General features: G+C 38.2%; 1 protein-coding gene across 1 annotated transcript; it reads right to left on the reverse strand.

Annotated features, from left to right (window-relative positions):
* Positions 1–4,794: 4,794 nt before the first annotated feature.
* On the reverse strand, positions 4,795–21,230 carry LOC121507007 (glycoprotein-N-acetylgalactosamine 3-beta-galactosyltransferase 1-B-like). The gene is made up of 4 exons (XM_041783111.1): positions 20,721–21,230; positions 20,307–20,577; positions 8,398–9,062; positions 4,795–8,260 (listed from the first exon to the last, which is right to left on the reverse strand). Exons 2-4 carry the CDS (start codon positions 20,530–20,532, stop codon positions 7,955–7,957), a joined length of 1,197 nt encoding a protein of 398 aa, XP_041639045.1. The 5' UTR covers positions 20,533–20,577; positions 20,721–21,230; the 3' UTR covers positions 4,795–7,954.
* Between the last annotated feature and the right edge of the window lie 1,130 nt (positions 21,231–22,360).

The following is a 22,360-nucleotide window of genomic DNA, read 5'->3' on the forward strand; positions in this document are numbered from 1 at the left end:
TGTGGACCATATGTCTCACTGGTGTCGTTTCAGATTGAATGAGAGAGGAGGAGAAACTGTTTTATCAATAAGGCCTCAGTTGGAGGCTGTTAACCGCACCTCTCCTTTCAGTGCTGAAAAGTATGACAGTCCTCACACTGAATGAGCCTGATATTCATCAATGCCTTGTGTAAGGTGTGGCTGGAGAAATATGTGTTAGACAGGTCTCATGTCTCTGTTAACAAACAAGTTTGGCCAGCCATTCTTTTAACATTGAAGTTCACTGTTTTAAAAATGCACATCTTACTTTGAAAATTATCTTTGAAAAGAAGCATCTACAAGGAAACCTATGTATTCATTTTAGCCAAAGAAGTGAACTAAAAAAATCAGTAAATACCATAGACTATAAAAAGAATTGGACAAAGCCCATATGACGTCAGCCGTTTGATTACAATAGGCTCAAACAGCTTTTGAAGCCAATCCATGGCGGCTCCCATATTGAAATCCCTGTCCCAACTGATCTTTCAACTGTCAATCAAATGAGACCTGCTAATCAGTGTGCAGTGAGTCCCCAATTTACATTCTGCACCATGGTGAGACATCAAAGTCTGGCTTTAAGACTGACCCTATCAGTTTTGAATGCAAGCCAAAAAAAAAATTCACAAAGGTGTTTTCTAAAAGCAAATCAAATTTCAAGAGGATCAGAAGACCCCCTTAAAAAAATAGAAGTCTAGATGGATCCCTGGAAATGATTTTATTCCAATTCTTTTTTTAAACAAAAATTTAAAATGGCTTACCTTCTGTTGGTTTGGCAACAAGAAGCCCAAGAGGCTTTTTGGTAGATCATGCTATGCTGATTATTTGTACCAAATTTCAAAATTCTATGTTGTACTTGTCACAGGGGCTGAATTTTTAAACTTATATAGGGAGCAATACTGAGCCAGTAGGCCATGCCTTGCAACTTAACCCACATGTAGCTTTTAAAATTTTCACTAGGCTTATTCCTACCAATTTCATGGTAGTACAATCCCTTTAAAGCACTTTAAAACCCTTCAAGAAACTACCTCCTCTTTCATGGCAAATAATGGGTCACCATGACAACAACATCAATCGCAGCCCTGTAAGCTTGACAACATAGCATAGGAATACTTCCAGGATGTTTCACATCAGCTTTGTGGTAGAAATTCTCAACTTTGCAAGAGCTACCTCTGTTTATTTGAGAAATAGTCCATTTTTGTACTATTTTGAGACATCTGAGTTTGACAAGCCACCATGGCCAACTCACAGCAGTGAGTTGTCTTCTTTTAAAAGTTGAGTACTTACATGTCTATAGTCGCCATGTTTTGCATTATTCCTCAGTAGCTGTGCACGCGCAGCTCGATAACGGCTACGTCACGTGTTTTGTTGCTCTGATTGGCCCGTAGTGATGTGACAGACAGAGCGTTCACCCAGTCATACTCTGAGTTTTTTCAGAGCCTCTGCCTTTTCTCAAACATTTCCTATTGAAGCTTTCCTAGATGGATGTGTGAAACATATCCATCTGGCGTGTCAGGTTAGTCCAGAACCGGACCCTCTATAAACATGGAAAGTTTCAGCCAGATTGGACAATGCATTGTTGAGTTGAGTTGAGTTGAGTTGAGTTGAGTTGAGTTGAGTGCTCTTTCAAAAATATGCAAATCTGGGGGCTCGCCATGGCCTCGCCCTTTGAGTTTAGTACAGAAGCTACATAACTTTTCATCATTCAGGTGTCTTCTAGCTGTTCACCAAAATTCAGCTTGATTGTATGAACCCCCTCAGACAAGTTAGTACTCAAAGATCCCTTGGATCTAAAACACTAAATTCTAAACTTTGATTCAAATTAGCAGACTTTCTGTTGTGAAACACTGTGATGATAAGAGACTTTTTTTATTCGTCACAGTAAGGGGAATATGTGTACAAAATTTAATTTCTCTAGGTAAGAAGGCCTTGAGGGGCTGAATTTTAGCCTTGGTTTAGGGGGTGCTCGCTAGTCAATTCCCATTATCCATATTAAAAACCATTAAAATATCAAATTTTTCACCAGGCCCCATGCATATGCCAAGTTTCAAGACTTTTCAGATATGCTAATGCTGTTAAATTAAAAAAAAAAAAAACTCAAGGAAAAGTGATCAAGAGTAAAAACAATAGGGTATTTTGTGCCCTTGGAGCTGGTGCCCTAAAATCATTCTGAAAAAAAGTCCAACAACCTCTTTTGAATACTAAAAGTAAAAGACAGTAAGAGACATGACTCAGTTTCAGCAACAAAATGGCCTCATAGGTAAAGCAGCTCAGCTTGGTTGTGTGCAGGAGGCATCTTGTGCTTGGCGAGCTTAAGGGTCTCTATAAGCAGCAGAACAGTACCAGATGGCCATTCCTGGCTTTTGCAGGAATTCAGGGTGACTTAAGGGACGGACTGTAGAAAGGTCTCAGGGAAGTTCTGAAAAACTGATGGCTCACGGGGAGAACGAAGGGTTGGTTCAGGATGTTCTCAGTAGTAGCAGAGAGCTGCTGGCCCAGACTGGGGGATACTGTTGGGGGGTGGAGGAAACACTCGTAAACCCAGCTGACATGACTTCTGATGAGGGAGTGGTTAAAGGTTCAGGAGTAGGGCAGAGCTTTCTGGGGCCTAGCCAAATCAGTGGCCCATGAACGTCAGCAAAAATGATGGGCATTGTAAATGTAAGCTGTGATAACCATATTTTATCAAACCTGAATAACCATTCCTATCAAAGCAACAAACATGATTTTTATTTATTAATCCTGTAATTAAATATGGCCTTTTTCAAAATGAAAACAGAATTACCTTTTTATTGGTAATGTTAACAATGTGGATAGGCACACGCTAACTAAACCCTTCGGGAAGTTATGTCAGACTTCATTGCTAAGCCATGATGTGCACAATGACTGGATGCCAGGGAATAAAGTAGAAGGAACTGAAATAGCCAAAAGGGAAAAAAGTTAAATAATTGAAAAGGAAAAAACTGTCAAAAGTGGGTAAAAGGTGGCAGAATGGAATGAATAACTGAGCTTGAGAAATGCAAAATGGCAAATATGGGCAGAACAAAATTAAGAAAAGCAGTTTAAAAGTGGTCAAAATGGGGAAAATTGATTGCTTCAGTAGTGGAAAGGGGTTAAAAAGTTGCAAAAATTGGTTAAGTGTGTAAAATTGGTGTGATGTTGAAACAAATGTGGAAAAATTGGCAGAAACAGAGATGAAGAAAAGTGGCACGGATGAAAGACTTGACTCTCAGAACCCAAAAATGGCTCAACACACTTTTCAGCTCCAAAATGAAGTGACTGTTAGCCGGGGTGCTAGCACAAATGCTATTGATTCAGCACACATGTATTGGCATTATCAATGAATTATAACCGGGAGGGCCTATTCACTTGGTTTTTCAGGGGTCCGGCCAAATCTGGGGTCAGGCCTGTTGTGAGTAAAGTATTAAGAACGGTGTCAGTCTGGGCCTCATCAGGGGCTGGAGGGTAGGAATATAACACTGTACCCTGAGTTTTAACTTGATTCTACCATCTTTGAGCATCACAAAGTTAAAGGTACAATGTGTAAAATTTGGCTGCATTTCGCCGAACAGAAATGGTGTACATGGGATATAATGTTTATATATCTATGTGAAGTATGTTAAAATAAGTGCACAATCATCCCCTTTAAACTTTCGTTTTCTTTTCACAAAATTAGAAAAAAGCTTTTTAAATTTACATTACCGTGGGTTGCCCTCATGGAGGCTGACATAACGAACCGCCATGTTGTCTACGGCAACGTTTGGGGGACAGAAAGAGTGAAACGTGATTTTTAAATACGAACCTGCCCGTCGGTCCTGAAAGCTACCTGGAAGGCAGGTGGAGAAGAAGACTGACCTATAATCTATAAAAACAGTGGTTACAAAAATGAATGAATAAACCCTCACCTCGTCACTGCTGTAATTGATGTCTGGCTCACGATCCTTTTTGGTCTTCACAGGCTCTCGTTGCTTAGTGATGTGACGTTTTGGTAACACATCGGCTCATTCTAAAATCTGAAGGCTAGATGTCGCTAAAATGCCAAATTTTACACATTGTACCTTTAAAGCACATCATTGCACAACAGTGGTTTGTGCTACGGCTCAATAAAAAGGGCCATTTGTAAAGAAGGAAAATAATTTAGACCCTGGTAATTTTTGTGGAATTACTATATTTGTCTGTGCAGAGTAAAATAATTTAAGTATCCAGAATAAAACTATGTTTGAAAAGACTGTGTTAAAAAACTTGCCATGTTTCACAGCACTTGGGATTTTTTCTTTAATTTACTTACTCAAAAGGGGGGTTATAATTTGTCCACATCTGTATATACTGGATTTCCCTGCATATAAAATTCTGAGGTGGCTACTTTTGCCAAATATCGTTCCTTTCCCAGTCCACTTCAAAATGTGACAGGTGTTTGCATGGAGAACACAGTTTACTGAGGGCAGCACTCTGAGAATAAGCTAGCATAGCAAGGCACGGTATTATCACTCCAGCACAGCAGAAAAGATGCTGCAAAAGAGGACCAAAAAGTGAAAGCAGAGGATGAAATAAAGATATTTATGCTGTCTGTTTTATGGCTACAAGCATGCCCCAATAATATCCAACTACCACTGAATTGTCCCTACCAGTATATTCCCATAGATTATAATACTGCTTTTGTATAAAGTGAGAGAATGTGTCAATCACAGATTGAAAAGCTTTCCTTTTGTAGAGTCAATTGGTTAAAAATCCAACATAACCATGACGCATTATGGAAACACATTTAAAACAAGAGAAATGTACAATAAAATATGTATTTATTTATAGTGATTACAGTTCCATTCAGTGAAAACAATGCTGCACACTAATCATGTGTGCTTACACACTCACAAAAACTCTTATTCAAACTCAGGGCTATTGATTGAATTTAGACATCCATACCAACATAAATACATTTCAAATATAAATACAGTACTGTACATCTTTCCCTTTAATAAAACTTAGAGTATGGGCAGCATGTTTTCAAGGACTTGATGTGTTTAATCACTGGAAAAAGACACCACTCTTAGAAGTTTTGGGCCCCTGGACATTAACACACTGCTTTCATGAACATGCAGTGCTCTGTTAATTTAAATGTTCAAAACAAGTTCGTTTCAAAAGAAATTAATTCATTAAACATGCTTATTTGGTTTGAACAACACTTCAGACTCCATTCAAGAGGAAAACACTGAGCAAGCTCTGTACTCATAGTGGGAAGAAAGAAGAAAACTGGTGTAAACACTTGAAATAGGCATTTTCACAGGCATTAGTTCAATAACAGATTTTTGACATTGGATATTAATGAAGGGGTAGGTGTTGAAGAGGTAAAAAGAAAAAAATACAGTTAAATATCTATGTAAATGTCTTGTAAATTTGAGTGATCTCTGAATCCTGTCCCAAAAAAGTTGCATTTAGTTTCTTATATTCAGCCATTTTTGGATCTTTAACAATTGTGGTTAACTATTTGGTAACAAAGTAGATTTCAATATGAGTAAGGTTTAAATACACAATATAATCAACATAAAGGAAATAAGCTCTGATCAATACAGAATTTAAAGAAAGCTTCTTAGTTGATACAATTTCAGAGAAAACATTTCTTCTAATCAAAAAATCACCACAAACCAGTCTCCCACTGGCTTTCCCACAGGTCAGATTTAAAACATTGGAAAGAGACAATATAGATGACGTCAATGTCAAAGTGTCGCTCTCATCAGGGTGAAGTCACAGTGCAAAGTCATGCGTGCAGCTGATGGCTCATACAATCTCAGTAAAGAAGGCACAAGCTAATGAGTGAGGAGCTGTGAAGCATTAGGAGAGTGTGTTTTGTTGCAAAGACGAGTCCTGCTACTGGGTTTGTAAGAAATCACTGAAATATTATTGTGGTATCATTTTTGTAAAGCTGGAGTAGTTTACATGCAAATTTCAGATTCCTTTTTATAAGGTAGGGAATTTCAACTGTTTGCTCAGATGGCAGTTATATGATGTTGGATGTTACAGGAATTGTAATACAAATGCAGATCCCACTCTCTGATTTGATTGTAAATAATATATTTATTTTGTCATGAGGTGATTTGTTCTTTATGCCATAACAACCCTCTACAATTAGATAAACAGATAACAGAAATACACTGCCTTTCACACTTGATCACAACAGATAGGAATGTAGTAAATTAAAGCCTCTGGTATCATAACAAGTGCTGTTTCACCAGACTCTTGCTATTATGAAATTCTGTTGACCCCCAGAGGCATATCTGAATAAAGACAAAGAACAGACCTACTGTTTTAAAACTGATAGGAGATTCACAGCATTAAGAAGAGATATGTAGTAAAATTGAAATGAAAAGTCAATCCCGTCATTATATAAAAATCTTTGGCTGGATTGTTTCTGGAGGTGTTTTGTTCTTTTTTTCTAATTTTATTAGGTTTAGTGTATTAACATTTTCAAATCTCCTTCACACTAATTTAAGACCGCACGATCATCACTAAAACTGCAGTCCAAATGATTCAGTCAACAGAGCTGAATGCTTTAGTTGAATTTTCACAGTACTTTTTCATTTCCATAAAGTTGAACAGAATTGACAGAAGCCAAACATACTAGGACATGATCTATGTAATTGTTAATTTATAATTTTGAATATTATTCAGGAAAAACAAGTTACTTGGGCTTAATAAAAATCAAAACAGGCCTTTTCATTGTTTTTTTCCCCCAGACATTTATTCAAATCAATATTTAATCCATGGGTAAACTATCAGCATAAATGTAACTTTATCTATTTGAGGGTAAGTTTAAAATAAAAACAAAACTTTAAAATGTTATTTGAGACATATATGAAAAATTCCTCGTTAAAAAAAAAAAAACTTTTCAGGGCTGCTGCAGCATACAACCAAAGACACGGGACATTTATTTAATGCTGACAATGCTTTCAAACTTTGCATGACTCCTGTCTGAGGGAAAGCAAATTAAGACATGCTCCCTACTAAACCACAGAGTGCACAAATCATCCATGTCGCAGACAGAGAGAGGAGATTTGATGTACAGGTTGAGGCACTTTGATTTAAATTGATCCAATTCAGAACAAACCCTCCAGATAAAAAAAATCAGCTGCAGAACATCTATACATTTTGTTCTCTTACCTCTAAGTAAATAAATGTGGTCATGATGGCCTATGAGGTACCTCGTTATCACACCTAACATGCATGTCTGTATGTTTTCCCAACAGTTTCCAAGTGGAGAATGCGTTAACACAAATGGCTGAATCTGTTCACTGTGACTATTTCTGCCAGCTCACTATTAAATTTAGCATGTATAGTCTTGATAGGCAGGTGTGTGAACATGGCAGATAATAGTTTCAAGTGTAAGTTCCTGACAAAAAGTCAGGGCTACATGTTCTGAAATTATCTGGAGAATTGGAGCTTATGGGTAAAAAAGAGTTTGTGGTTAAATTAAATCAAACAATTTTAGCAAGTCAAAAAGCTACAATGCTGAACAGAGTGGTCCAAGTCAAGTTTGATGGTTTGGAAAAGTTTTAAAGATAAGGTAGAATGAATTTCCTGATCTTGTCAAATACCTCCTTCTTATTAAGTCAAAAGATGTAGACCCTTGATAGGTGTCTGTGAAGCCTGTCATAAAAAAGGACATGGTCTAAAGCATTCCTTAAACTGGGTTGATTAAGTTTTAAAAAGTTTAGCAGACAGAAAGCAGTTCCAACCTTAAAATATATAAAAAAGATGATAGTCTTATAAAACAAGCAAAAAACAAGAAATAAAATCTGTGGCATGTAAAACCAAAATAGTCTATCTTCCTTTTTTGTGGAAATATGATCAAAGATTATCAGAATGAATGAGCAAACACTTGAACACACTACCACTAACGGTAGATCTCCTTCACACACTTTAAAACGTCCTTCTGTTTTTAGCCTGATTAAGCAGGTGGAGGGTCTTTAGCAGCCACCTGAGAGGAATCTGTTTTCTGTCTTTTGTCAGTCCTGGACTCATCCGCCCTGCCTCCCTTTCCTTGTCCTTTCTCCTGAGAAGCTGGCCTATTGTTCCCTGCAGCAGCCTCTATGGAACTTGTCTTCTCAATATTGTAGCCAAGTGGAGCAGGGGGCTTGTAACGGTAGCTGTATCCAAAGGCACGCAGGTGATAGGTGTAGTACTCCAATATATACATTTGTGAAGCACCTACATAGTGGAAAGACACCGTCAGGTCTGAGCAGCAGTTTGGACCCTGAGAGAGAAAGAGAAAAGACAGAATGTAAAGTTATGCTACATTGTAGATACATCAAAAGGTAGCATTTTATTTAAGAAAACAATCTTCAAGCCAATTTAATTCTATGTCACAAAAAATATGTTTGCTGAACTTGCCTCTGAGATGGGATAATAGCAGTAGCGCCAATACCAGAAGCTCTTGGGGAACTTGTATGTGAGGTGCTGCTCAGGGACGAATGGGTGAAATGTCTCCCTGTGTAAACTGTCCCTGGAGTCCCCTGCCAACACCCCGACTTTCTCCATGCACCGCCCCATTTCAAGATCCTCTGTAGAGGAAGTGTGAGTGCACACTTTGTTTTTAAATCCCTCCACAAATCTCCGCAGAGCCTCTTTGCTCAGCACATATCCTGCCCCACCACTCATGTAGCCCTGCTTTATGTACGGCTTGAATCTTCGGCCGAAGTAAATTGGCTCCTCTGGTGTGTGGTTGGCAAGAAGTAATCGCAGGTTGTCTACGATGACATAAGAGTCGTCATCTGCTTTGAGGAACCAATCAGCCTCGTCGAAGTGATGCTCATAGACATAATGGAATGCCTTTATTGTTTTCCAGTACAGCTGATCACGCCCCTCCTTTGTGCCTAAGCCCACTGTGGGGAAGTCTGCGTTGTCCTCTGAACTCATGAATACCACAATGTTACAGTGACGACTCCAAGTAGACTTCACATGGCGGGTCTTCTTCTCCAAGTTTTTTGGTGCAGTCATCACCCAGCAAAGAACACGAACCCTTTTGTACAGCTCATCAGCCATGCGACTGTCCTCTCCTGGTAAAGATTTAAAAAAATACAAATGTGAACTTTAATGTGGAAATTCCAAACATCAAAAATACTGGGAAGTTATCAGTTTATTAATGTAAATCAGTATGTTTCAAACAAATTACTTAATAGTCAAAAGGCTAACCCACAAAATGGAACTTATTTATGAGAGACAGTCATCAAAATGAGTCAGGGTGAAGTTTTAGGTAAGCATTTACATCCCTTGTTCCAAACAATGATATGAATGACAAGAAGACCATTACAGTGTTTGGATGTGTTAGAATGCCACTGTGATATCCACAGCAGCATGTTGATGTCAGGTTTTATCTGTGCACAGTTATCACCACCAGTTGTACCTGCTGCAGCTCTAGCCATGCTGCAATTTTCTCCCCTACAAGCTGTAGTCCAAATCCTGTGCTCTGTATTCTGTCACATATCAGTGGCCTTGCGTGTCTGACTCCAACTTCACCGTTTTAAAATCCTTTAAATCCACAGTCACCCTGCTTTCTGCCTTGTGTCATGGACCTGTGATCACCAGCTGATCTTGTACGTGTTTTGATTCCAGCTGTGGGCAGTGTGTGGGCAGGCACCAGGCTGGCACAGAAAAACGTGGAAAGGAGGTTGTAGATTAAAAGGCATCTGAAAAATCCAGAGTTCTTTGGCTGCATGAGCAAAGAGATTTCCTTCTTTAACAGTGAAGGTATTGAAACCCTGTTCTTTTATATATATATCAATTTTCTAGAAGTACACAGCTTTTTTCCCATAATTCAATTTTTAAAAATTCAACTTAAATACATTCTTGATGTTTCATTCACAAAGTGAAGCATTTAAAATGTTTTTCACTGTGTTTGATACCGCAGAAACCTTCAGTCACTTGACCCAACACAGCTGTCTGATGAGGTCTCAGCTGCTTTAGCCTCATGTAATGAGTCCTTCACACTCATTGCTAATGAGGCTACAGACACACTCTGCTCCTCAAAGACCTACTCTCTAGACAAACTCTGCCCTATGGGGTCTAAGCCTCCTCAAAATACTCCACCTTGTTCGTGGCTCACTGAGGTCAACAGAGCGCAAAGGGCTCAGGGCATCAGAGAGCAAATGGCGTGAATCCAAACAATCCACTGACCTGACTGATTATCAGCAAAAACTCTCCTCTTTCACCTCTGCTCTAAAATCTGCTGAGAAGGCGTTTTATCAAACAAATTCTTTTGTTGCAAATGTTGAAGCGCAGGCAGAAGGGAAGACGTTTGCGGAGGTGGTCTGTATGACCACTAAACGAGTCAAGGCTGAGAATGGGTGAGTTTACCTCCCTGGTTCGCCCACTGAGGGACCAGGATGACGTTTTGAGCAGACCAATCACAGCCCTTGCGGTCTGTGTCGCCGCAACACATAGTTAGGATTTTTTGGAGGTGCACGTCAGGCTACGGCGTAGGGGTCGACACGTAGCTACGATGTCGATGTGATGCAAAAGCATGAATCAGGTTGAAGCCCACAACCTGTCCGCTCAATCCAATACCTTCATATCTCTTGCAGGAAATTGAGCTCACAATCAGCCTTGCTGTAACTTGTATCATCAACTCCTCTCTGTCCACAGGTGTTTTCCCTGCAGCATTCAAGCAAGCGGAGGTCATACCACTGCTCAAAAAAACCCACTCTCAACCCATCCCAGGTTGAAAATTACAAGCCAGTCTCACTTCTGGAGTGCACGGTCTTCAACCAGCTCTCAGAATACTTGCAGAACAATGATCTGCTTGATTAGAATCAATCTGGCTTTAGGCGAGGCCACTCTACTGAAGCTGCACTTTTGTCAGTAATGGAATCGCTGTTTGGTTAGAGCAGCTGGTCAGTCCACAGTTCTCTTACTGCTGGATCTGTCTGTTGCCTTTGATACAGTAACCACCAAATCCTCCTCTCCACACTTTCTTCACATGGTATCTCAGGATCTGCCCTCTAGAAGGGCTGAACGATTTGGGAAAATAATCTAATTGTTAGTTTTTTACCAAACATTGGGATTTAATATGCGATTATTTCCTAAGTTCTTCATCTCATGTATTTTCCAACAAAAATAAACAATAATTAATTCTAAACTATAATCAACACAATAGGGGTGGGTAAAAATATCCATTAATTGATGCATCGCAATATTTCCCCCCTCAATTCAATATTGATTCAGCAAATCCTCTGAATCGATTCACCTCCTGGCCAGTGGGGGTCACTGTGCGTGCATGGACGGAGGCAGCACTCGACCAAACAACAACCAACCATAACCATGTTATGTGAGGTTTATCACAATTTCCAAGAGGAAAGAAATATTATTAAAGTTTACATGCACTTTACTTTTTCAGTGTTTATACAGAACTGGCATGTTTTTTTACTTTTGTACTCCTTATGCACAAATAAGTTATTATTGTGCAATTTTTTATTTTCAAATGTTTTATAGCTAAAAAATGTGAGGTGACCTACCATATATGTTCACATGGGCATGAAAATAATTATTAAAAATTTTTCAACAGGTCATTTGTGTATTTCTATTTCTTACTGAATCAACATCAAAGCATTTAAATCAATATCGAATCGATATCAAATTGATTTGCAACCTAAAGAATCAAAATCGAATTGAATCGTGAGGTTCTTAGCAATACCTAGCCCTACAACACAATATTAGATTAAACTAGGGCAGAACAATTATGAAAAAATATCTGATTGTCATGATTTTGACTCATCTTGCAAACTGGATATGAACTGTTGTTTAAAGGAACGATAATTTTATATAATTCTTATAAGTGAACATATAAAAAATAAAGAGAAAATTATTTTTTGGTACACTATTCCAAAAATATGCCACTAAAATTATTGCATGATATGTTATGTATAATGTCTCTGCTAAAAAAAAACAAAAAAACCTTTCAAACTGGTATTTTGATGCAAATTTTAGGTTAAAAAAATGTTGCACCCTCTGGGATTTGTAAATTGCAGCAGGCCAAAGAGATACATAAAGTCTGTGGTGTGTCACATTTCAGACAATCTTATTCCTCCCTGAGGCATAATCCAACCATCCTTATTGGGAAAAGATCGGTCTGTTAGAATCACTGGCTTATAAAAGGTATTTGTAAGATAAGTGACCTGTACAAGGATGGAGGTTTTATGTCTTGGTCAGAACTTGTGGAAAAATATGATCTGGACAATAAGAGCAGTTTTGGGAACTACTTACAAATTAGAGACTGTATTCCCAAAGGACAATTTAGTCTTAGTGGGAATTCGGTGGTTGACTTTTTTGAAGTGCCCGGTGCAGCACACAGAGCAGCTCTATGTTATAAAACTTTCAATAAATTACAAAAAAAAAAAAAAAAAAAAGTAAAAACCTGAGGATCATTTGGCAGACAGACTTGGGGTGTAATGTGAGTGAGGATTGGTTAAAAATATTATCAAATACAGGCAAAAACATAAAAGAGGCAAGGGGGAAATTTACTCAATACAAGTTATTACACAGATTTGACTTTACTCCTTCTAAGCTCTATAGGATGGGTCTGATGGGAAATAATCTGTGTTGGAAATGTTAGAACGAAACAGGAACATTTCAGCGGCAGAGTTTGTTAGTTTGTTAGTTAGTTTGTTAGCAACATAACTAAAGAAGTTATGGACGGATTTTGATGAAATTTTCAGGAAATGTCAGAAATGGCATAAGGAAGAACTGATTAGATTTTGGGAGTGATCCGGATCACCGTCTGGATCCAGGAATTTTTTAAAGGATTTTTTTATTGGGAGATAGGGCTAATGGCGGAGGTCTGCGCTCTCACAGTGCTTTTTTAGTCTTTTCAGTGCTATGCAGACGATACACAGCTTTTCCTATCCTTTCCACCAGATGACACAACTGTCTCAGCTCGGATCTCATCCTGCCTTGCTGATATTTCTGAATGGATAAGGGAACATCACTTTCAGCTCAACCTGTCCAAGACTGAGCTTATTATCATTCCAGCCAATCCTACTGTGGAACCACAGATCATTATCCAGCTTGGATCAAATAATCTCATGCCCACTAAGTCTGCCCGAAATCTGGGTGTCATGATTGATGACCAGCTAACCTTCAATGTTCATGTGGCCTTGATTGCTCAGTCCTGTTGAACTGCCCTCTGTTAACATCAAGAGGATCAGACCCTACTTGACAAAGCATGCAACACAGCTCCTGGTACCAGCTCTTGTAATATCACACATTGACTACTGCAACTCATTACTGGCAGGCCTCCCTGCATGCACAGCTAAACCTCTGCAGATGATCCAGAATGCAGCAGTCTGGTCTTCAACCAACCCAAGAGAGCTTATGTCACTCCTCTTTTAATCTCTCTACACTGGCTTCCAGTTGTAGCTCGCATTAAATTCAATACTCTAATCACTGCTTACAAAGCAGTAACCAAAACTCCTCCTGTTTACCTGGACTCCCTCAACCAGGTCTACACTCCTTCTCGCCCACTATGCTCAGCCAGTGAAAGGCACCTGGTACTTCCAGCACATCAGGCACCTAAATCACTAGCTCGACTCTTCTCTTCTGTTGTCCCTAAATGGTGGAATGAATTACCCAACTCCATTCGATCCGCAGAGTCCCTCTCTACTTTCAAGGAAAAGCTAAAGACCCGGCTCTTTGGAGAACACTATGCACTTAGCTAGACTATTCTCCACTGATGTCTCCCGTGGTAGAATGAGTCTCCCAACTACAGTTGGGAATTTTTGTCCAGCATTTTGTGAATGACCCAGCATTTGATACTTTGGTCATAAGTTGTTGTGAAGACAATTTAATGGATGGTGACGATGAGATCTCACATTTTGGTTGTTTCATTTTTGACATTTATTTCTTTAAAAACCCCTTGTATCCATTATGTGCTTTGCTTTTAACACTGCATGGCAGCACCTGCGTCCAATTGGACCTGAAACACTTTGTGGCACATATTGTTTCTTCTTGTCTAGATCTTTGCTTGTGTTATTCTTGCTCTCGAATGTACGTTGCTTTAGATAAAAGCGTCTGCTAAATGACATTGTAACATTGATTGGCAATCAAACTGGCCTGACCTGAACCCTACCGAAAATCTCTGGGTATTGTTATGAGGAAGATAATGCAGCCATTCATGCAAAAAGAGCCTCGACCAAGTACCGGATGCATTACTGAACACAAGTCCTTTAATAAATGGTGTTTCAGAATATTCTTTTTACGGATACTGGATTTTTTGAGCTGTTAGCTGTAATCAACATTAAAATATTTCAATTTGAGTGTGATAAATCTATGATTAAAAGTAACTTTTTCATGTTTTTTTTAGATGCATCCTTTAAGGATTGACCCTAAATCTTAACTCTGAGTTGATCTAACCTCAGATGGGAAGTCTTCTGTTCCAGAACAGTTACCTGAAATTCAACACTTGCAGCACAACTACATAAAGTCGTGAAGCTCCAATGCCATGATGCATCAACAGGAGAGTAGCCGCAGCAGATTTTGGTTTGGTGGGTTATGTCAGGGCACAATAAAATATTTTCTAAAATGAGATTTTGAGATTAAAGACGTAACATCTAAAGATAAAACTCTGACATTTTAAGTCTATGATTAAATTTGTACGTTTAAAGGGTAATATGGCCTAAATCTACATTAGTGCTGTCTCAATATCAGAATTTTAACTTTGATACCAAGTTTACTATCATGATACTTGTTACCAAAATAATACTTAAAATGTTGCTAGTTTGATACTCAGTACCTAATCATTCAGAGGCAGGATGTTTACAAGAGATAGTCACATTTTTGAAATGACTGTTTATTTACAACCTAAATTATGAAAATACATTAGAATAAAATTCTAGTTGTTCACCATCAACTCTTTCTTTATTTATAATGAATTATTGTTTCTGTATATTTGTTTGCTCAAACACACTGGGCTCATGCAAAATGAGGAGACTCACTGAGTTTACAAAAGACATTTTCAGAGATGCTTTTAATACCTAACTCCATGCATATCACAGTTATTAGCTAATCGGTAGATAATTGTCATCTGAATTAAATGTGATTCTATATAGCCTATTTTCCGGACAGTCGCACTTTTTTTCATAGTTTGGCTCGTCCTACAACTTATAGTCAGGTGCGACTTGTAAATCAAAATATATATAATTTAACATGTTTTTTTATGTTAATTAATACTGACTGACATGCACAAGGAGTAAATAGTACCGTCTACAGCCGCGAATGGGCCCTCTTGGCTTGTGACAACTATATGCTGCTCCTGTACCACTGAACAAATGAACGAAAACGGTAATTGAGCAGCAGAAAGAAAGTTTAGAGTGAATGAGAAAAAGCAGAGGTTACTCTTACTGCAAAGAAAAAAACAAAGAAAGCTAATTGCGGGCTGAAAGCAAGATGGCCAGAGCTGGAGGAACGAGTTCACAGATGGGTACTTGAACAACGTGCTGCCGGGAGAGGCTTGTCAACGGTGCAATTACGTCTCCACGCCCTGGTAGTTGCCAAGGAGATGAATATAAATTACTTTGCAGGTGGGCCTTCTTGGTGTTACCGCTTCATGCAACGCAACTGCCTCTCTATCAAAGCACGGACAACGGTGTGTCAATTTCTAAATAAATGCGACTTATATATGTTTTTTTCTCTTCATGACGCATTTTTTGACTGATGTGACTTATACTCTGGAAAATATGGTAAACATTTGATCAGTCAACATTAATACAGAACATATTTTGTATTCTAGCCCTGCCCAGCACAACGCTCATATTATTCTATAAATCTGTGAGCAGGCCTTAAACACTAAAAATTTGCTTCAGTAATCAAATTACATTGGGTGCTGATAGGTTCACAGAGGGAATGTGACTTTTTTCTGTTAAACAGAATGTTTAATATCATATTATAGAGCTACCATAATGACACGTGCGATAAGCTGGTATTGTAATCTATTTAGCCTTTCAGTTGTATTAAAAGAACCTAAATGCAACACCAAATATCTTTAGCACCATAAATTAGTCATTTTAGAGCTAATGTTTTCCTGTAAGCCTGTCAGGCTTTTTTTATGCTACAAGATGGAGGTGATATCGATGTACTACAGATTTACTAATGCTATGTTTATGGTAGAACATAATTTAGCAGCCCATCATCAGCCTGATAGCTTTTATACTAACCTGTTGTGTTTTGTACTCTTTGGACAGGTTTTCACTGAGGTGCTTGGCGATCTTGTAAGCTTATGCTTTTGTGACCAGAAAGTCTGTTGTCCCTGCGTCAGCTCTGTAGGTAAACTAGCTCTGTAGTAAGAAACATCTGTTCTGTTTACCTGGTAGCGGAGCTATTACTTTGGATGACTCGCTGTTGCTGTTTCTGTTTGTAAAAGACATGCTTCTCCTCGCAGCTGAGGCTTGCACTGTATAAAACTGAATGAATGACTGGAGTCATCTACTCCACTGCTGACACTGTCTGCCTACCCTGATCACACTGCCATCTAAAAAGTTTCCCCTAAAACTTTTTCATTCTCCCATCCTGTATAGTACTCTACCAATCTCTTGAACTGAAGCCATATTTGATTAATAAGTGGAACCAAATGCCAGGAAATTTTGGTACTACACAGTTAGAAATAAAAGTACTAAAAAATGTAAAAAAAAATTTTTTAAACGTTGGTATATCATACAACATTAATCTATATTACTATACCTACATGCCTGCATTCATATGCTATGTCTACAGCTTCAATTCAAATAATCAAAATGCTGCAACACATTCTAAGCCTACCAGAGTCATATTGCTTCAAACGGGATGTACACTATTGGGATTTTCTGATAGCTGGAATATGTATTTATTTCAAATTAATTATTACCAATACAGCCAATACAACAAGACTGTCCTGAACTAGAATTTAACCGTTACTTTTATTGTGTCAGTCAAATTGTTTAAGAAACATAAAACACGACATGCAACATTTGATTCTACAATAAATTACAGATATAATATTTTTAACTACAATCATTCAATGAAGGAAAACTGAAAGACTTTTCTTTGATAACGTGTGCATTGCACGCCCTTTATTTTACTAGTGACAGTAAATCCAAGCTTTATCTCCTTTTTCTAGAGCTGCAAACAGCACTGAAGGGGATCCAGACAGTGAGCTCTGTAGTGCAACAAATGTAAATGTGTCTTTTTCAAAATTCAAATTTTCAAATTAAAATCAACACTCCTACTTTACAGTTTTGCAGGGTGGTCCTCAGACCAAAGATTCTCAGAATTTTCAACATGTGACCCCCAAAATAAAGGTGCCAGAGAACGGGGACCCCCAGTGTACCTGAAGATGGTTGAAGCATAGTTGAACACAGCAGTGCACATTCAAGAATAACTGTGTGTAGACCTGTATCTAAAGGATTGTTGAAACATTACTTTGATTTCAGCACACTTCTCGACAAATGGTCATTTTTTAAATTTCACATTAAGTAACTGAATGCATGCATTTTTATAGAAATTATTAAAACAATCTGAAATCATCTGAGAATATTCTTTGCTTTTAGGAAGGCATCCAGCAACCACCTTTCAGTGTCTTACAACCCCCACCTTGAGAACCACTGCCTTAGACCTGTGTCAGCTTTAAGTAATGCTATTCACATCCGGTCTGATCCTAATCATATTCAAATGTCTCAGCTGAATGCTTCCCTTCTTTATATGCAAATAAACACAGAGCCCCATACCTTCAAGAGCCTTTAAAAAAGGAAATAATGATGACATTCTGCGAACATGAGCCGTGAATTAATTAGGCAGACCTTTACTTTTTTTAAGATTACTGTATACAGAGACTCACATCATTTAACATGGTGTTAAGCATGTAGAAACAGAGCATTTTAAGAGGAATCAGGGTAATTTCAGCTAAATTCTAAAACTTAAGACATGAACCAGGTTACATGGAGCATTGACAAAAACAATTTCTCTGCATTTTGTGAACCATGCATCTAGATATATAAACAGAGAGGATCTGTCTCTTAGTTCTTTTCATGTATGCAGACTCACAAGATAAATGATTGCGACTTTGTTAACTCTTGATGGCCTGAATCACACCAGTCCATCTTTATTAAATACTGTTTCTGCATGCTTAACACTGTTTTGTGAGGTGAGGTGAGTCTCTGTACACATAAAAAGAAAGAAAAAAACATTAACACATTGCTCATGTTTGCAGTATGTCGTCATTATTTTCTGTTTTTAAAGATTAAAGGTGAATGGGGCTCTGTGTTCATTTATATATGAAGAGAAAAAGCCTTCAGTTGATCACCGAGACATTGGCATGAGGGATCAGACCAGGTGATCAAGGAGACACTGGGATATAACAAGGATCAGACTGGGTGTGAATAGCAGTACAAGAGTTGTAGGAGTGTCAACATCTAGGGTTGCTCACTCTCTCTCTTTGGCAGGCACGAATACAGACACCATAAAATCAGCTCTACTTGCTGTCTTTTTGCCTCTACGACTATATTCACTTTTTATTTCACACCGAGAATAAGGGCTTCCTGATTTTCTTTTCACTAATAATGGGATTATGTCCACAATATAAAGATGATGAGCAACTAATGAATAGAACTTGTACAAGCAGAGGACCACTGAAGCTTTATGACGTCACACTACCCAGAGTGTAGTTCAGACTAAAACAAGGCAGCATCTAGGTCAGTTAATTAAAGATTTTACTTTAAGTTTTCTCAAAATGCAAATATTTACATTTTTTGTTCACTATATATATGAGAGATACAACTATCTAATTTAGTGAACCCCTGTAATCATGCAGACTTACTTTTAATATTCAAATTTATTTTCTAAATAATTAAAATGCAATCCTGCAAGAGAAAAGCAGCAATGGAAGCAGCTCAATAAGTAAGAATATTGGTTCAGTGTTTAATGATTAAACTGATTGTGTTTGTTTTTAGTGTTTGCACTGAATAAAGACTTTGAAATTGTTTCCAACAAACCCTCTTGCTTTACCTACTTCCACTACCCCACCAGGAATAAATACTTTTTTTTTTATGTACTGAGTTACATAATTACATTGAGTAAAGTCTCTGGTACTATAATATATTGACTGTCATCTTACCTTTAAAAGTTTAGCAGTTTAGCTGCATGACACTTACTTGTAAAGAGTGACTTTAACATGTCATTTCCTGGTTGGAAGGAGACTGAAAAGCCTTACACATTTTGTAAAAATAGTGAGGAACTAGTACATTTTTCAGCATTACACACTACAGCCAAGCGGAAGAGAACTTAAATTTGGTTGTATTTTTCCCCTACAACGGCAATGAAGCATCTAATCTCTTCTTAAAAAAAAAGGTTTATAAATAAATCACAGTGACTCACAGTATAAACAACCAAATGGGCGAAGATGTCTTCTTTAACATGTTAAAGAAGATCTTCTTGTTTTACCTGATTTCACAGAAGAGGAAATGAGGCAGAGGGTGGAAATGTCCCAGACTTTGGTAAACAAGTACACTTACTCTGGTTCAAATTTACTTTAGTAGAAGTAAAAGTACTGGTCTATAAATACACTCTAGTGAAAGAAAAAAGTTAGTCATTTAAAGTCTCCTCAAAGTACTGAGTAGCTACTTGTAATACTTGAGGGGCTTTCTCGGTGAAATATAATCTTTCCCTATTGTGCCACAACTACAAGGGAACATGAATCTCTTACAAGCCTGGTTATCATAAGCCGCTATTTAACCAAAAGTCGAATGCAACAGCTGTTTCAGGATGAAATGTGCAATCATTCTCTTGCCATGTGCTGCTGACTGTCATGTGCTGAGTCAAACTACTGGCTTTTTTTCTTGTTGCTTACAGATAGCTTGGAGCTCCTTCTTGTGGCTTTTAGTGCTTGTTTTTTTACTCTGCATCATGCTTTTAAAAATGTAGTGAAATTCAGTACTTCCCTCTTAATTAATTAAGTAAAAGCAGCTGTTTTAAAAAGTGCAAATATGAAAAAAGCTACTCAATTGCAGTAATGGGAGTAAATGTAATAAGTTATTTCCACCCCTGGAAAGAGTAAGCTATACATTCAGCCTTTCTACAGCCCATCAGATACACCCACATTATTGTGAAACTTAACATTTTACTGGTATGTGTAATAAGGAAGTGCTGGGGAAATTAAACATTGACCAAGTGATAAACAGGAGTGGTCACATTAAATTCTTACAATAATGCAAAGAAAACTAGATGGGGATGTGCCCTGAATTGTTAAAAATGAACACCTCTGTCTCTGCTGCTGTGAGGCTTACCTGTATGATGAGGATGCTTCAGGTTGAAAAGGGCAGACCTTTCCTTTTTCCATATTTTCGTTTCTTCCACGACCTGTTCCTGACGATCGCGGGGTTTGTTAAGGCTGTTGGGCTGCTGTATTGACATAGCCCTCTCAAACCAAACCTGCCGCAGGAACACATACAGTGTAAAGGTTCCCACCACGAAACCAGCGTAGAAGGAAAATCGAGATCCGAGGGCCTTCATGCTGGACCAGGTGTCTCACTGTGGGTCGTTTTAAGTCGACAGCAGCTGAATGAGAGAGGAGGACAGACGATGTGTACAGAAGTTTCATTAAGGCCCCAGTGAAGAACAGTAAACTACACGTCACCCTGCTGTCCACTGTGACTGCTACCTGACAGCTGTTCAACCTGTTTAAGGAGTGGTCTACTCACCAGGGGTACTGCAGGCACCATAGCAGCTGTTTCATCCCACGGCTACTTCATTTCAGAAGAAACCATCAACTTGTACAAGGGACCAGTTTCCAAAAGATTACGTTTGTCACCTCTTGATGACAACTTAGCCCAGCTAGCAACACTAATATGCTGCTAAGAGCCAGGATTTGATTTAAGCATTTAGAGAACAAATAGAAACGCCAACCAGCCCATCTCCGAAACATATAAAATAACTATGATGATACCCCTCAGTTAATGGTTCCTGGTTTGACTGTCTTGACAAGTGGCGTTAGCTAACTGGCTAGTCCGTTATTTGATCGACATATAGGTTAACTTCTGCGCTAAGTTAGCTTAGTGCGCAACGCTAACGGAAACATTACAGTGTTTAGTGACCGACAAGACTCGCTAATAATAAATGTGTCTGGGATAAGCCGAAAACGTTCGTGTTTAAAACGCACACGTTACAATATCAACATGAAACGACGCTGTGAAAACTACATCTAACTTATCTTGCTGCTTACTTCCGTCCGAAAAAAAACCGCTACTTCCGGTCAAAGATTTCAAAAGAAGAAGCACAGTAAACGTAGAACACGGAAACCTGTCATACCACAAACATATGTATTGCAGTAGATGGTGCGAAATAATTAACTGTCATTATTTTTTATCGCCACATAAGTATCATGTTCAAAGGGTGGCGGTTATGCACGGAAGTAGTTTGCCTTCGCCGTTAAAAGAAAAAGAAGAATACACATCATGCTCGTATATACATTCTAAGTGCCCAGTGCTATCTTTTAATTCCAGATTTAAAGTTATGACTGCAAACACTGAGGTAAGTTTCTGTTTGCTGTCGTGTTTCTACTCCTTGCAGGTTAATGTTAATATTTGACTAACTCTTCTTGTTTGTTTTCCAACACTCATACAGCGGCTTCACTAAGAAGCATCAAAGAGAGGCAGGTAAAATAGCGTACTTGATGTAAGAATACAGAGTATACCATCCCATTTTTTTTATCCCCGTTTGATTTGTACAGATTATTTTAATAGCATAAGAAGCCTACCATCTCGATGTTATTTTCATGCAGGCACAAAAGCTCTTTGTCTGACCTTTATGAAAGAAAAATAAATCCTTGTAAAACATGAGCTGCTTGAGGTTTCTTCCACTTTGCAAGAAGTTTTTACTTGCCAAAATAACTTTGCTGTGTTGTTTAGTGCTGTGCTCATGATAAATGAGGAGGGCTGAGGAACAATTAATGAAAATTAAACAACCTTTCAAGTAATGTTAAGATCTGTAATGGTATGATCATATTTGTATCCAGTATGAGTTAGTCTCAAAATGTGAGTACTTTTACTTGGTCTGAAAAAAAAAAACAAAAAAAAAAAACATGGCATCAGTGCATTCCTTATTGTCTTTCCTGGGTAGGGTTGTAAACTTCAAAACTGTCCTGCTCTCTTCGGTTACTTGAGTCTTGCATCGCAGACCTTTAAGGACTAATGATTCAGTCTAATTATCACACCTGATCAGATCATTAGATTTTGCTCAAATAAAACATTTAAGTAAATAATAAAAGATTTATTAATCAGATGAAACTTATAGGCCTTAAATTGTGTGCCTTCCTTTGAAGGACTGAGACACCTACATCCTT

This window comes from Cheilinus undulatus, linkage group 3 (assembly GCF_018320785.1).
Source record: "Cheilinus undulatus linkage group 3, ASM1832078v1, whole genome shotgun sequence".
In the NCBI taxonomy this organism is placed as follows: domain Eukaryota; kingdom Metazoa; phylum Chordata; class Actinopteri; order Labriformes; family Labridae; genus Cheilinus; species Cheilinus undulatus.

Coding starts and splice junctions, on each gene's coding strand:
- LOC121507007 (XM_041783111.1), bottom strand. CDS start 20,532: ATGAAGGCCCTCGGATCTCGATTTTCCTTCTACGCTGGTTTCGTGGTG. Junction 9,063..20,306: donor GAAGCATCCTCATCATACAG/GTAAGCCTCACA, acceptor AATCTTTACCAG/GAGAGGACAGTCGCATGGCT. Junction 8,261..8,397: donor GCTATTATCCCATCTCAGAG/GCAAGTTCAGCA, acceptor TTTCTCTCTCAG/GGTCCAAACTGCTGCTCAGA.